The sequence below is a fragment of the Oncorhynchus keta genome, chromosome 1, assembly GCF_023373465.1.
Source record: "Oncorhynchus keta strain PuntledgeMale-10-30-2019 chromosome 1, Oket_V2, whole genome shotgun sequence".
NCBI lineage: Eukaryota > Metazoa > Chordata > Actinopteri > Salmoniformes > Salmonidae > Oncorhynchus > Oncorhynchus keta.
In genome coordinates this window covers 88887172-88902109 of record NC_068421.1, presented here as the reverse complement: position 1 = coordinate 88902109, position 14938 = coordinate 88887172, and the positions used below count along the sequence as shown (strand labels likewise).

At 43.7% G+C, this 14938-nt stretch overlaps 1 protein-coding gene across 4 annotated transcripts in view; it reads right to left on the bottom strand.

Annotated features, from left to right (window-relative positions):
* The window catches only part of dennd1b (DENN/MADD domain containing 1B), a 250760-nt gene that overhangs the window by 156270 nt on the left and 79552 nt on the right, over positions 1–14938 (bottom strand). For all 4 annotated transcript variants that reach the window (XM_052464186.1, XM_052464162.1, XM_052464172.1 and 1 more), the window contains 2 exons: positions 8832–8881; positions 4325–4444 (listed from right to left, as the gene is read on the bottom strand). In XM_052464186.1, coding sequence (XP_052320146.1) covers positions 4325–4444; positions 8832–8881 — 170 coding nt within the window. The remainder of the gene's footprint in view (positions 1–4324; positions 4445–8831; positions 8882–14938) is intronic.

Genomic DNA, 14938 nt, shown 5'->3' with positions numbered 1-14938 from the left:
TCCGACCCCTCAGACTGTATCCCCTACCAGACTGATCCCCTCAGACTGTATCCCCTACCACGACCCCTCAGACTGTATCCCCTACCACGACCCCTCCGACTGTATCCCCTACCACGACCCCTCCGACTGTATCCCCTACCACGACCCCTCCGACTGTATCCCCTACCACGACCCCTCCGACTGTATCCCCTACCACGACCCCTCCGACTGTATCCCCTACCACGACCCCTCCGACTGTATCCCCAACCACGACCCCTCCGACTGTATCCCCAACCACGACCCCTCCGACTGTATCCCCAACCACGACCCCTCCGACTGTATCCCCAACCACGACCCCTCCGACTGTATCCCCAACCACGACCCCTCCGACTGTATCCCCAACCACGACCCCTCAGACTGTATCCCCTTACCACGACCCCTCAGACTGTATCCCCTACCACGACCCCTCAGACTGTATCCCTTACCACGACCCCTCCAGACTGTATCCCCCTACCCCCCTACCACTGACCCCTCCGACTGTATCCCCTACCATCCCCGACCCCTCAGACTGTATATCCCCGACCCCCTACCACGACCCCTCAGACTGTATCCCCTACCACGACCCCTCAAACTGTATCCCCTACCCCTCAGACTATATCCCCGACCCCTCAGACTGTATCCCCGACCCCTCAGACTGTATCCCCGACCCCTCAGACTGTATCCCCGACCCCTCAGACTGTATCCCCGACCCCTCAGACTGTATCCCCTATCCCCCGACCCCTCAGACTGTATCCCCGACCCCTCAGACTGTATCCCCGACCCCTCAGACTGTATCCCGACCCCTCAGACTGTATCCCTACCCCGACCCCTCAGACTGTATCCCCGACCCCTCAGACTGTATCCCCGACCCCTCAGACTGTATCCCCGACCCCTCAGACTGTATCCCATACCCCGACCCCTCAGACTGTATCCCCTACCCCGACCCCTCAGACTGTATACCCTACCCCTCAGACTGTATCCCCTACCCCTCAGACTGTATCCCTTACCCCTCAGACTGTATCCCCTACCCCTCAGACTGTATCCCCTACCCCTCAGACTGTATCCCGACCCCTCAGACTGTATCCCGACCCCTCAGACTGTATCCCTTACCCCGACCCCTCAGACTGTATACCCTACCCCTCAGACTGTATCCCCTACCCCTCAGACTGTATCCCTTACCCCTCAGACTGTATCCCCGACCCCTCAGACTGTATCCCCTACCCCTCAGACTCTCTATCAACCAGAACACCATACACAGGGATGGTCAGAAGATAAACCCAGCAGTGGAAGTGATCGAAACTGTTGAAGACACATATTCTCTAAAAGCTCAAATCAATTAACTGGTGTTTTTTTTGTAAGGACATAAATGATGTAATTTCCAACTAAACAAATGACAACAGAGAGATGAGAGTTGTGTTATCTGGCGTTGGGATATCAATATAAACCAACTGCAATCTCTCAATCCATTTCAGGGCAAGTAGCCGCATCTCCTCTGTTCGCTGACATAAAGTACCTGTTGTGTGTTATTCCTATTCCCTGGATGGGTCTTAAATCTCCCTCTACACCCAGTCAACTCACACCTTGTAGCTGCCTCACTGGAAGATTTCATTACACCTTTACTTTCCCGGGGTTAAAGGTTAAGTACTGGGAAGGAAATGCCCTCCGGCGTCCCGCTCAGTGACCACTAACGGGAGCGCTAACGTCCCTAAAAGGGAACCCAATTCTCAGCCGCCAAATAAAATCAAGGAAACCGCCTTTTCTCATCAGCAACCTCTCTCACATGTCCGAAGGCGGTTTCTCCATAAATGTGAGAGAACTACCAAAGGAAAGAAGAGGAGGCGGAGGATGAGGGTCGAGGGGAAGGAAGAAAAGATTGTAAAATCGAAGCTTTGTACCTCTTTAAAAAGGTTTTGGCCTGAAGGTAGCACGGCCCTTTTTGGCCTGGGCTTTAGTCGTAGCACTACAAAGCCCTGGCCATGTAAAACTGTCCTAGTCATTAAGCCACTTCCTTGTGTAAGCATAGGTGACAATTTTATAGTCCCGGTACTTCAACAATCACAGGGACCCAAATGGTTTTAATTACTTTTGTTTTATATCCGGGGAACAAACACAACAAACACTTTAAATGAAGGTAGCTGGCTAGAAATATCGTCGCAGGGACATTTGTTGATCGTCTAAATTTGTATCTATCTGTTGAATCTGATTACAACATAGATGAAAACATATTATTCAATATGATCACAACTTGGATTGTTTATCTAAGAATTATCAACTACTTCCCAGTTGTGTATCTTGATAAAACAACCGAATAAACTTGAGACCGGGTCTTTACTCTCTGTCATTGATGTGAAAAATCACATTTGTACATATTTCACATGTATAAACCATGAGATATCCAAAATATGCATCTTTGTTATTATGTTGTCAAATATTTTCACTAATCTTTTTCCCCACACAGTGGGTCTATTTAAGAGACAAACATAAATAAAACAGGCCACAAAAACAAAGAACTGTGAAGTCTTTAAAACACACACACACACACACACACACACACACACGCACACGCACACGCACACGCACACACACACACAGAGAGAGAGAAGAATAAAAACTTTCTATACATTTCTCATGATGAATGAAGCAAGCCATGCAAACTACTCAGAATGCATAATGAATTGTATACATCATATGTCAAATGAATTAGCATGTGGGACTCAGAGAGGGGGTTATGGGAGTCTCTGCTAATTGGCAGCGAGGCTTCATGCATAATTATGGGCCGAGCGGCTTCCTTTGCCGTGCTTCTGTGCCAGTAGCTGAATAACGAGAAGAGAGAAACAAAGGACATGATGGTGGTGGCTGTCCGGGGGAGTTGAGGGGTGGAGGGGGGGGGGGTACAGCTCATCTCGACAGCAGCTCATCAAGAACAAGATAAACCCTGCGACTGTCGTCAATATCCCCCCCCCAAAAAAAATGTTTTTATTATTGTGCAAATTCCCATTACTCCTGTGGTTAATTCAACTATACTGTTTTATTAATTAAATGTTTCTTATTGAAAGGACGTTGTCAATTTTTTTTTTAACATAAAATGTGGTTTAATTTAAAAGGTCTTATTAAAATAAATGAAACATTTTTAAAATGTACTTTTTACTTAGATATCTTTCTGTGCAATAATGAAACATGACATAATATTTTAGATAAATCTGTGCTAAACAATATCTCGAGGGGGGGAGTTGAACCTACCATCTTCAATTTACTCCTAAAACGATACTTCATAGTTGTCATTGATAGGTTGTTACTTCAATTGTTTGTCCTGTAAAATAGAACTAAATGAATAATATTATAGGGACCAAATGAATAGGGAATTGAGGAGTTTAGTAGTAGGAGTTTAGTAGTAGGAGTTTAGTAGTAGGAGTTTAGTAGTAGGAGTTTAGTAGTAGGAGTTTAGTAGTAGGAGTTTAGTAGTAGGAGTTTAGTAGTAGGAGTTTAGTAGTAGGAGTTTAGTATTAGGAGTTTAGTAGTAGGAGTTTAGTATTAGGAGTTTAGTAGTAGGAGTTTAGTAGTAGGAGTTTAGTAGTAGGAGTTTAGTAGTAGGAGTTTAGTAGTAGGAGTTTAGTAGTAGGAGTTTAGTAGTAGGAGTTTAGTAGTAGGAGTTTAGTAGTAGGAGTTTAGTAGTAGGAGTTTAGTAGTAGGAGTTTAGTAGTAGGAGTTTAGTAGTAGGAGTTTAGTAGTAGGAGTTTAGTAGTAGGAGTTTAGTAGTAGGAGTTTAGTAGTAGGAGTTTAGTAGTAGGAGTTTAGTAGTAGGAGTTTAGTAGTAGGAGTTTAGTAGTAGGAGTTTAGTAGTAGGAGTTTAGTAGGAGGAGTTTAGTAGTAGGAGTTTAGTAGTAGGAGTTTAGTAGTAGGAGTTTAGTAGTAGGAGTTTAGTAGTAGGAGTTTAGTATTGTGTAACTGACATGACTAACTTCAAGAGGCTAAACGCTTCCAAAGAAACAGTATCATCGTCGACATGCGAGTTTCTTTCACTTCCAAAACCTCACTGTCTCCCCAATCAATTAAGAAATGTAATCTGCATATTATAACGAGTGAAGGATATTACAACTTTAAATTGTATTTATTTATGAATAACTAACGATAATATACATGTCTTTCCTCATAAGTTGGATAATTGTGACAAAATTAATTTAAAAAAAAAATAATAGAAATACTGAACTGGATTTGCATAAACTGATTGATCAAATCGGCCAGTTGGTGGAGAATAACCTTGTTGAAAGGTCCTATCTGTAAGTCGTACGTGTCGTACGTGTCGTACCTGAGCAGACAGATGCAGACACGGCAGCCGGACGTGAGTCTGCAGAAGCCAAACCTCTGCTTGCTCTCGATGTCCGTCAGCACAAAGGTAAAGTTCTGGCCCACCGGACTCTGGGAAACCCTGGGAACAGTCACCGCACGCAGGCAGGCAGGCAGGCAGGCAGGCACGCAGGCAGGCACGCACGCAGGGGACAGAGACAACACACCATTAACACAACCAATTACCACGACACATGTACTACAGTATTACCACACAGTCACCTACGGAACAGAAACACCAAACCATTAATTGGGAACAACAAATGGGACATTCATCAAGTGTTTCAGAGGATCATGAAAATGAATTGTGAACATGTAATGGTTTGAGTTTTCAGCTAAACCAGAATATTGTATTACCACATTATAAACAGCAGAGGAGAGACACAATAACATATTATTATGAAGATATGTATACAGTAGAACCAAGCACTACTGACTTGGTGATAGCGATACACAGAGAGCGTTGTTCAACATAACATTCTTACCAATATGTTTCATCCTTCACAGACCTACAGTACGAGACCAATGAGTCAATACTTGAGTAAGTGCGACAACTAAATCTGTTTTGTTTCTTATTGAAATAAGGATTTTTGTTGGTCTAAAGTGGCTAACTACTCACCTAGCACTAAGTGTCTCAACCTAACGCTGACTAAAAGGCCAAGATCACTATGAAACCTTTCGATATGTCCCTGACTGTTGAGTGTGTGAGAGTTGGGTGTGTTTTCTCTCATGCAGTTTCATCACTAGATGGCAGCAGTTAAGCTTCTGTGTCCTCCAAGCTAAAAAATAAAAAATAGCACTTTTCACATGTCATTCTCCAGGATGAAAAATAAGAGCAGAATCCTCTACAGATGGCTACTTTCCAAATCAAGATACAATTATTCATCAGACTGGTATATAGTTATTCAGACTGGTACCAAGTCTAGATATATAGTTATTCAGACTGGTACCAAGTCTATATATATAGTTATTCAGACTGGTACCAAGTCTAGATATATAGTTATTCAGACTGGTACCAAGTCTAGGTATATAGTTATTCAGACTGGTACCAAGTCTAGGTATATAGTTATTCAGACTGGTACCAAGTCTAGATATATAGTTATTCAGACTGGTACCAAGTCTATATATATAGTTATTCAGACTGGTAACAAGTCTAGGTATATAGTTATTCAGACTGGTACCAAGTCTAGGTATATAGTTATTCAGACTGGTACCAAGTCTAGGTATATAGTTATTCAGACTGGTACCAAGTCTAGATATATAGTTATTCAGACTGGTACCAAGTCTAGATATATAGTTATTCAGACTGGTACCAAGTCTATATATATATAGTTATTCAGACTGGTACCAAGTCTAGATATATAGTTATTCAGACTGGTACCAAGTCTATATATATAGTTATTCAGACTGGTACCAAGTCTAGATATATAGTTATTCAGACTGGTACCAAGTCTAGATATATAGTTATTCAGACTGGTACCAAGTCTAGATATATAGTTATTCAGACTGGTACCAAGTCTAGATATATAGTTATTCAGACTGGTACCAAGTCTAGATATATAGTTATTCAGACTGGTACCAAGTCTAGATATACCAATAGTTATTCAGACTGGTACCAAGTCTAGATATATAGTTATTCAGACTGGTACCAAGTCTAGATATATAGTTATTCAGACTGGTACCAAGTCTAGATATATAGTTATTCAGATTGGTACCAAGTCTATATATATAGTTATTCAGACTGGTACCAAGTCTAGATATATAGTTATTCAGACTGGTACCAAGTCTAGATATATAGTTATTCAGACTGGTACCAAGTCTGGTACCAAGTCTATATATAGTTATTCAGACTGGTACCAAGTCTATATATATAGTTATTCAGACTGGTACCAAGTCTATATATATAGTTATTCAGACTGGTACCAAGTCTAGATATATAGTTATTCAGACTGGTACCAAGTCTAGATATATAGTTATTCAGACTGGTACCAAGTCTATATATATAGTTATTCAGACTGGTACCAAGTCTAGATATATAGTTATTCAGACTGGTACCAAGTCTAGATATATAGTTATTCAGACTGGTACCAAGTCTAGATATATAGTTATTCAGACTGGTACCAAGTCTAGATATATAGTTATTCAGACTGGTACCAAGTCTAGATATATAGTTATTCAGACTGGTACCAAGTCTAGATATATAGTTATTCAGACTGGTACCAAGTCTAGGTATATAGTTATTCAGACTGGTACCAAGTCTAGGTATATAGTTATTCAGACTGGTACCAAGTCTAGGTATATAGTTATTCAGACTGGTACCAAGTCTATATATATAGTTATTCAGACTGGTAACAAGTCTAGGTATATAGTTATTCAGACTGGTACCAAGTCTATATATATAGTTATTCAGACTGGTACCAAGTCTAGATATATAGTTATTCAGACTGGTACCAAGTCTATATATATAGTTATTCAGACTGGTACCAAGTCTAGATATATAGTTATTCAGACTGGTACCAAGTCTAGTTATTCAGATGGTACCAAGTCTAGATATATAGTTATTCAGACTGGTACCAAGTCTAGATATATAGTTATTCAGACTGGTACCAAGTCTATATATATAGTTATTCAGACTGGTACCAAGTCTAGATATATAGTTATTCAGACTGGTACCAAGTCTATATATATAGTTATTCAGACTGGTACCAAGTCTAGATATATAGTTATTCAGATTGGTACCAAGTCTAGATATATAGTTATTCAGACTGGTACCAAGTCTAGATATATAGTTATTCAGACTGGTACCAAGTCTAGATATATAGTTATTCAGATTGGTACCAAGTCTAGATATATAGTTATTCAGACTGGTACCAAGTCTAGATATATAGTTATTCAGACTGGTACCAAGTCTAGGTATATAGTTATTCAGACTGGTACCAAGTCTAGGTATATAGTTATTCAGACTGGTACCAAGTCTAGATATATAGTTATTCAGACTGGTACCAAGTCTAGGTATATAGTTATTCAGACTGGTACCAAGTCTATATATATAGTTATTCAGACTGGTACCAAGTCTAGATATATAGTTATTCAGACTGGTACCAAGTCTATAGCCTCAATGGCGCTGCCTGCTCGAGCTGTCACAGACACCATCATTTTTATTTATTCATTTTACCTTTATTTTACTAGGCAAGTCTAGACTTGGTACCAGTCTGAATAACTATATATCAAAATATAACTCTGCAAAATGAACTGCTGTGGAGAGTTTATTAACAAAACATCTTGAATTATTAATATTTCATCAAAAACACATTATTTACATGTCAAAAGGTTTTAATAAAAGGTTTTAACAGCAGATAGGGGGTTAACAGCAGATAGGGTGAGTTAACAGCAGATAGGGGGTTAACAGCAGATAGGGGGTTAACAGCAGATAGGGGGTTAACAGCAGATAGGGGGTTAACAGCAGATAGGGGGTTAACAGCAGATAGGGGGTTAACAGCAGATAGGGGGTTAACAGCAGATAGGGGGTTAACAGCAGATAGGGGGTTAACAGCAGATAGGGGGTTAACAGCAGATAGGGGGTTAACAGCAGATAGGAGGTTAACAGCAGATAGGGGGTTAACAGCAGATAGGAGGTTAACAGCAGATAGGAGGTTAACAGCAGATAGGATAGGGGGTTAACAGCAGATAGGGGTTAACAGCAGATAGGGGTTAACAGCAGATAGGGGGGTTAACAGCAGATAGGGGTTAACAGCAGATAGGGGTTAACAGCAGATAGGGGGTTAACAGCAGATAGGGGTTAACAGCAGATAAACAGATAGGGGGTTAACAGCAGATAGGGGGTTAACAGCAGATAGAGGGTTAACAGCAGATAGTTAACAGCAGATAGGGGGTTAACAGCAGATAGGGGTTAACAGCAGATAGGGGGTTAATAGGGGGTTAACAGCAGATAGGGGTTAACAGCAGATAGGGGGGTTAACAGCAGATAGGGGGGTTAACAGCATATAGGAGGTTAACAGCAGATAGGAGGTTAACAGCAGATAGGAGGTTAACAGCAGATAGGAGGTTAACAGCAGATAGGAGGTTAACAGCAGATAGGAGGTTAACAGCAGATAGGAGGTTAACAGCAGATAGGAGGTTAACAGCAGATAGGAGGTTAACAGCAGATAGGAGGTTAACAGCAGATAGGGGGTTAACAGCAGATAGGAGGGTTAACAGCAGATAGGAGGGTTAACAGCAGATAGGGGGTTAACAGCAGATAGGGGGTTAACATCAGATTCCCCTGTATCTGAGCTCCATTATGTGGCACATACACAGCTCTCCAGTGTGTGTGTGTGTGTGTGTGTGTGTGTGTGTGTGTGTGTGTGTGTGTGTGTGTGTGTGTGTGTATATATATATATATATATATATATATATATATATATATATATATATATATATATATATATATACAGGGGCCAGAATCCTACCTCTCCACATCGAAGGGGAAGCAGAACTTGGGCACCGTCTGGAGAACCTCCTGAGAACATTAACATTAACACAACCATTAGAAAACATTTAGTTCACATTAACACAACCATTAGAAAACATTGTTAACATGAACACAACCATTAGAAAACATTTAGTTAACATGAACACACACGCAAACACTAAAACATCACCCAACGCAAACCCAACACTAATACAACGTTAACACTAAAACAACATAACCCAACTCGCACACAATATAACGTTCAATGATAAGCCATTATAAATGTTTATAAACACTAAATGATTATGCATGGTTACAAACTAAGGAAAAATGTTATGTATTAATAGTGTGAACAACAGCTAACTATTTATTTTTATCTTATTCATTATTAATAATGAATGTATTTTCATTCATACACGACCCTGTAAATACACGACCCTGTAAATACACGACCCTGTAAATACACGACCCTGTAAATACACGACCCTGTAAATACACGACCCTGTAAATTAATCAAACATAACAGACTTAATCAATCAAATGACTTGTTGAAGAAGGATTCAATTAAAAGTCTTACAGTGAAAAAAAAGCATCTCATTAAATAATTAAAATCAGGCTAAATAACCCGACATACAACAGACATGACTTAATGTTCAGAGATGATGAGTGTTGCAGTTGAGAGAATCAGGGCTAAAACGGTTTCCATTCTATAGATCCAGACCCACAGATTAAATCATTAGCTATGAAAACCTACATCAATTATCAGGGGTGATGATGGGGGAGGGAGGGAGGGAAGGAAGGAGGGAGACTCAGGTGGAGGCAGATTGCTGTGACAATGAGCTAAGCAGCTCTGGGGGTACAGAACGGGCAGGGTGGAATGGGTGTAGAGCCTTAAGGGCTTTACCTCCCAACACCTCCCCTGGGGGGGACCTGCCCTTCAGCCCCCCACTAGGGGATATGATTTAGACAAGGAGCAGAGTTGAGCACCATATGGAACATCTGTCTGTCTGAGGGGTGAGTCTATCTGCCTGTCTGTCTGTCTGCCTGTCTGTCTGTCTGTCTGTCTGTCTGTCTGTCTGTCTGTCTGTCTGTCTGTCTGTCTGTCTGTCTGTCTGTCTGTCTGTCTGTCTGTGGGGTGAATGTCTGTCTGTCTGTCTGTCTGTCTGTCTGTCTGTCTGTCTGTCTGTCTGTCTGTCTGCCTGTCTGTCTGTCTGCCTGTCTGTCTGTCTGAGGGGTGAGTCTGCCTGTCTGAGGGGCGAGTCTGCCTGTCTGAGGGGTGAGTCTGTCTGTGTCTGCCGGTCTAAGGGGTGAGTCTGTCTGCTGGTCTGAGGGGTGAGTCTGTCTGCTGGTCTGTCTGTCTGTCTGTCTGTCTGTCTGTCTGTCTGTCTGTCTGTCTGTCTGTCTGTCTGTCTGTCTGTCTGAGGGGTGAGTCTATCTGTATGTCTGAGGGGTGAGTCTGTCTGCTGGTCTGAGGGGTGAGTCTGCCTATCTGTCTGAGGGGTGAGTGTCTGCCTATCTGTCTCTGGGGTGAGTGTCTGCGTGCCTGTCTGAGGGGTGAGTGTCTGTCTGTATGCCTGACTGTCTGTCTGTATGGCTGACTGTCTGTCTGAGTGGTGAGTCGATCTGTCTGTCTGTCTGTCTGAGGGTTGAGAGCCCCTCTGTCTGTCTGCCTGTCTGTTTTATCTGTCTGAGGGGTGAGTCTGTCTGTCTGTCTGTCTGTCTGTCTGTCTGTCTGTCTGTCTGGTGAGTCTGTCTGTCTGTCTGGTGAGTCTGTCTGTCTGTCTGTCTGTCTGTCTGTCTGTCTGTCTGTCTGAGGGTTGAGAGCCCCTCTGTCTGTCTGTCTGAGGGTTGAGAGCCTGTCTGTCTGTCTGTCTGTCTGTCTGAGGGTTGAGTCTGCCTGTCTGTTTTATCTGTCTGAGGGGTGAGTCTGTCCGTCTGTCTAAGGGTGGTGAGTCTGCCTGTCTGTCTGTGGGTTGAGAGCCCTCTGTCTGTCTGTCTGTCTGTCTGTCTGTCTGTCTGTCTGTCTGTCTGTCTGTCTGTGGGTTGAGAGTCCGTCTGTCTGTCTGTCTGTCTGTCTGAGGGTTGAGAGTCCGTCTGTCTGGGGGTTGAGAGCCCATCCGTCTGTCTGTCTGTCTGTCTGTCTGAGGGTTGAGAGTATGTATGTATGTCTGTCTGTCTGTGGGTTGAGAGCCCGTCTGTCTGTCTGTCTCTTCTATTATTAAGCACCTTGTAGAGCCTATCTTAAATATGGCACTCACATTCACCAAATAACATATGGGTTGCCAGATTCCTGGAACTGTCATTGTCCATTTGGGTTGCCAGATTCCTGGACCTATCATTGTCCAGCCCATTTGGGTTGACAGGAAGCATGTGAGTTTGAATGACAGTCCTGACCCAAGGACACCAACAAGATCCCGATACAATAAAACAAAGCAGTAAGCAGTGTGGTGGTGGTGGTGGTGGTGGTGGTGTGTGTGTGAGTACACGTTTTGCCGGTCCTCACTTGGAAAAACACTATTTTGGGGTTAGGGGTTTGGTTTAGGAGTTTGGGTGAGGTTTACGGGGTGAGGTTAGGGTAAGTGTTAAATTTACGGAAAATAGGATTATAGTAAGACAAAGCTGTGTGTGTGTCAATGAGTGTGTGTGTCGGTGTGTGTGTGTGTGTGTGTGTGTGTGTGTGTGTGTGTGTGTGTGAGTACAAACAAACAGATTGATCTATTTCACTCAAGATCACACAAACTCAGCAGGAGCAAATGTCCAGAACATTCCAACACAAACCCTCTTTCCATCCAGAAGGGATGAGGACAACTGACAAGCATTTCTCTCGCCCTTCCTTCTCCAACGAGCATCTCTGTCTGTCTCAATCTGTTTGTTTGTGTCTGTCTCCATCCTCTCCCCTCTCCCCTCTACACCCTCTCCTCTACACCCTCTCCTCTACACCCTCTCCTCTACACTCCACCCTCTCCTCTCTACACCCTCTCCTCTCTACACCCTCTCCTCCACACCCTCTCCTCTCCATATCATCCTCTACAATCCTCTCCTCTCCATCCTATCCACATCATCCTCTACAGCCTCTCCCCTCTACAGACTCTCCATTCTCTCCTCTCCTCTACATCCACTCCTCTCCACATCATCCTCTACATCCTCTTCTCTCCTCTCCATCCTATCCACATCATCCTCTCCAGCCTCCTTTCTATCCTCTCCTCTCAATCCTATCCACATAATCCTCTACAGCCTCTCCCCTCTACAGCCTCTCCATTATCTCCCCTCCTCTACACCCCCTCCTCTACATCCCCTCCATCCTCTCCTCTACATCCCCTCCATCCACTCCTCTACATCCCCTCTATATCCTCTACATCCACTCCTCTACATCCACTCCTCTACATCCACTCCTCTACATCCTCTACATCCACTCCTCTCCATCCACTCCTCTACATCCACTCCTCTACATCCACTCCTCTACATCCACTCCTCTACATCCACTCCTCTACATCCACTCCTCTACATCCACTCCTCTACATCCACTCCTCTACATCCTCTCCATCCACTCCTCTCCATCCACTCCTCTCCATCCACTCCTCTCCATCCACTCCTCTACATCCACTCCTCTACATCCACTCCTCTACATCCACTCCTCTACATCCACTCCTTTAACCATGTGTACATTGTTAAAACACTGTGTGTATATATATATAATATGACATTTGTAATGTCTTTGTTTTGAAACTTCTGTATGTGTAATGTTTACTGTTAATTTTTATTGTTTATTTCACTTTATATATTCACATATATTATCTACCTCACTTGCTTTGGCAATGTTAACACATGTTTCCCATGCCAATAAAGCCCTTGAATTGACAGAGGAGAGAGAGACAGATATACAGAGAGAGAGAGAGAGATACAGAGAGAGACAGAGACAGAATAGGGGGAGGGGAGGAAAGGAGAGGAGAGAGAGAGAGAAGGAGAGTTGAGAAACAGAATGGAGGAAGAAGATAATTAGATAGAGAGGAAGGGAATCGGTAAAAAAAGAGAGCCGTCGAGGGAGGGAGGAATGGAAAGGGGGAGAGAGAGATTAACTGAGCCACCTCTCCCCCTCCCTTCAAACTACCTCCCTCTCCCCTGCTCCACTGGGTATTTTAGTATTTAAACCCAGTTTTATATCCCCCCAGCCAGCCGACCAACCAACTAACTAGCCGGCCAACCAACCAACCAGCCAGAAACTGAGTGAGAAAATGACACAGAGAGAGACAGAGAGAGAGAGAGAGAGAGAGAGAGAGAGAGAGAGAGAGAGAGCTGTCGAGGGAGGGAGGAATGGAAAGAGGAAGAGAGAGACAGATTAACTGAGCTCTCCACTCTCTCTCCCCCCTGTTGGCAGGTTCCCCCTCTCTCCCTCCCTCTCCCTCCTCTACTCTGGGGGGTTTTAGTCTTAAAGCCATGCCTTATATTCCCCCAGCCAGCCAGCTAACCAACCAGTTAGCCAGTTAAGACTTTCTCAGCCAGCCAGCCAGCTAACCGGTAGGCCAGCTAACACTTTCTCAGCCAGCCAGCCAGCTAACCGGTAGGCCAGCTAACACTTTCTCAGCCAGCCAGCCAGCTAACCGGTAGGCCAGCTAACACTTTCTCAGCCAGCCAGCCAGCCAGCCAGTTAACCAGTAGGCCAGCTAAGACTTTCTCAGTCAGCCAGCCAGCTAACCGGTAGGCCAGCTACCACTTTCTCAGTCCCTCCCCAACCCTTCACCTGTCCCACCAACATCCAACCCCACCAACAACCAACCCTTCACCATCTGACCTTTCCCTCTCTCTCTCACCAACATCCAACCCTCCACCTGTCCCACCAAAATCCAACCCTCCACCTGTCCCACCAACATCCAACCCTCCACCTGTCCCACCAACATCCAACCCTCCACCTGTCCCACCAACATCCAACCCTCCACCTGTCCCACCAACATCCAACCCTCCACCTGTCCCACCAACATCTAACCCATCACCTGTCCCACCAACAACCAACCCATCACCATCTGACCTGTCCCACTCTCTCACCAACATCCCCTGACATAACACGTCTGCACTCGCTCATCTTTCTAAATCCCCATCTTCCCCTCACCCCCTCTCCACTCCAACTCCCCAAGCTCCTCTCACCCCCTTTCCCCAATTAGGGCCGTCTCTCTGTGCAGAGCCCCAACCCATCTCTGTCCGTCCGTCCTGCATGCGTTGCTCCACCCAGGCCTCTGGCTAACATGACAAAGAGATCCTCAGTATTCACACAGACACGCTTTCAGATACAGAGTGCCAGCATGCAGCTTTAAAGAAACAATATTCAAATTCTACCGTCTCCCTTTTAAGAATTTGCATGGATATGCATTCATTTGCATAATGTGTAAAGGTGAAAGGTCAGCTGGGTAGAAATACATATAAAATATATATAGGAGAATACAGTGGATTATGATCAGATTTGTACTATTTTTAGTTCGCTTTCAAGGGAACCAGGAAAACAAATTTAAAACTAAATGAATTAGGACTGGTATAGAAGAGTTTATTATCCTCAGAGAAGGACATTCTTATTGTTTTGGCTGAAATAATGTTGATGTTCTTTGCCTGGTGAAGATAATCAATATAGTTTGTGAAATTTCCCCAACAAGCCAACAATCCTCCTGTTTTTTTTCTTCTCAAAATTGACCAGCAACTGTCCCCAGAATATACCATAATATCCTAACAAACATAAAAACACAGAATTACAGGTCTGAAAATGCCAGGATATTCTAATGACAGAATGAGAAAAGTCTTAAAAACCTGTGGAATAGAATAGTGAACAGAGATAACATTGCAGCAGATGAGATCCTGTAGATTGTGTGACCTGTGAAACAGCCAGACAGAGCCTGCTGAGACTCCATCCATTAGATCTTAATAGTACGCTGCTGGCTTGCCATTCTGACCTGCGCTCTGTGCCGGTAATAAGAACGGCTTTCAGAGCCGGACTGAGGCACAGAGCTGGGGGGGGGGGGCAGAGGTGCACTTTACAATTGACACAAGGACGGTGCATTTTCACATTCTCCACTCCGCTCTAATTCTGCACGGGAGGAGAAGGATAGAGGGATTTCTCTTCTT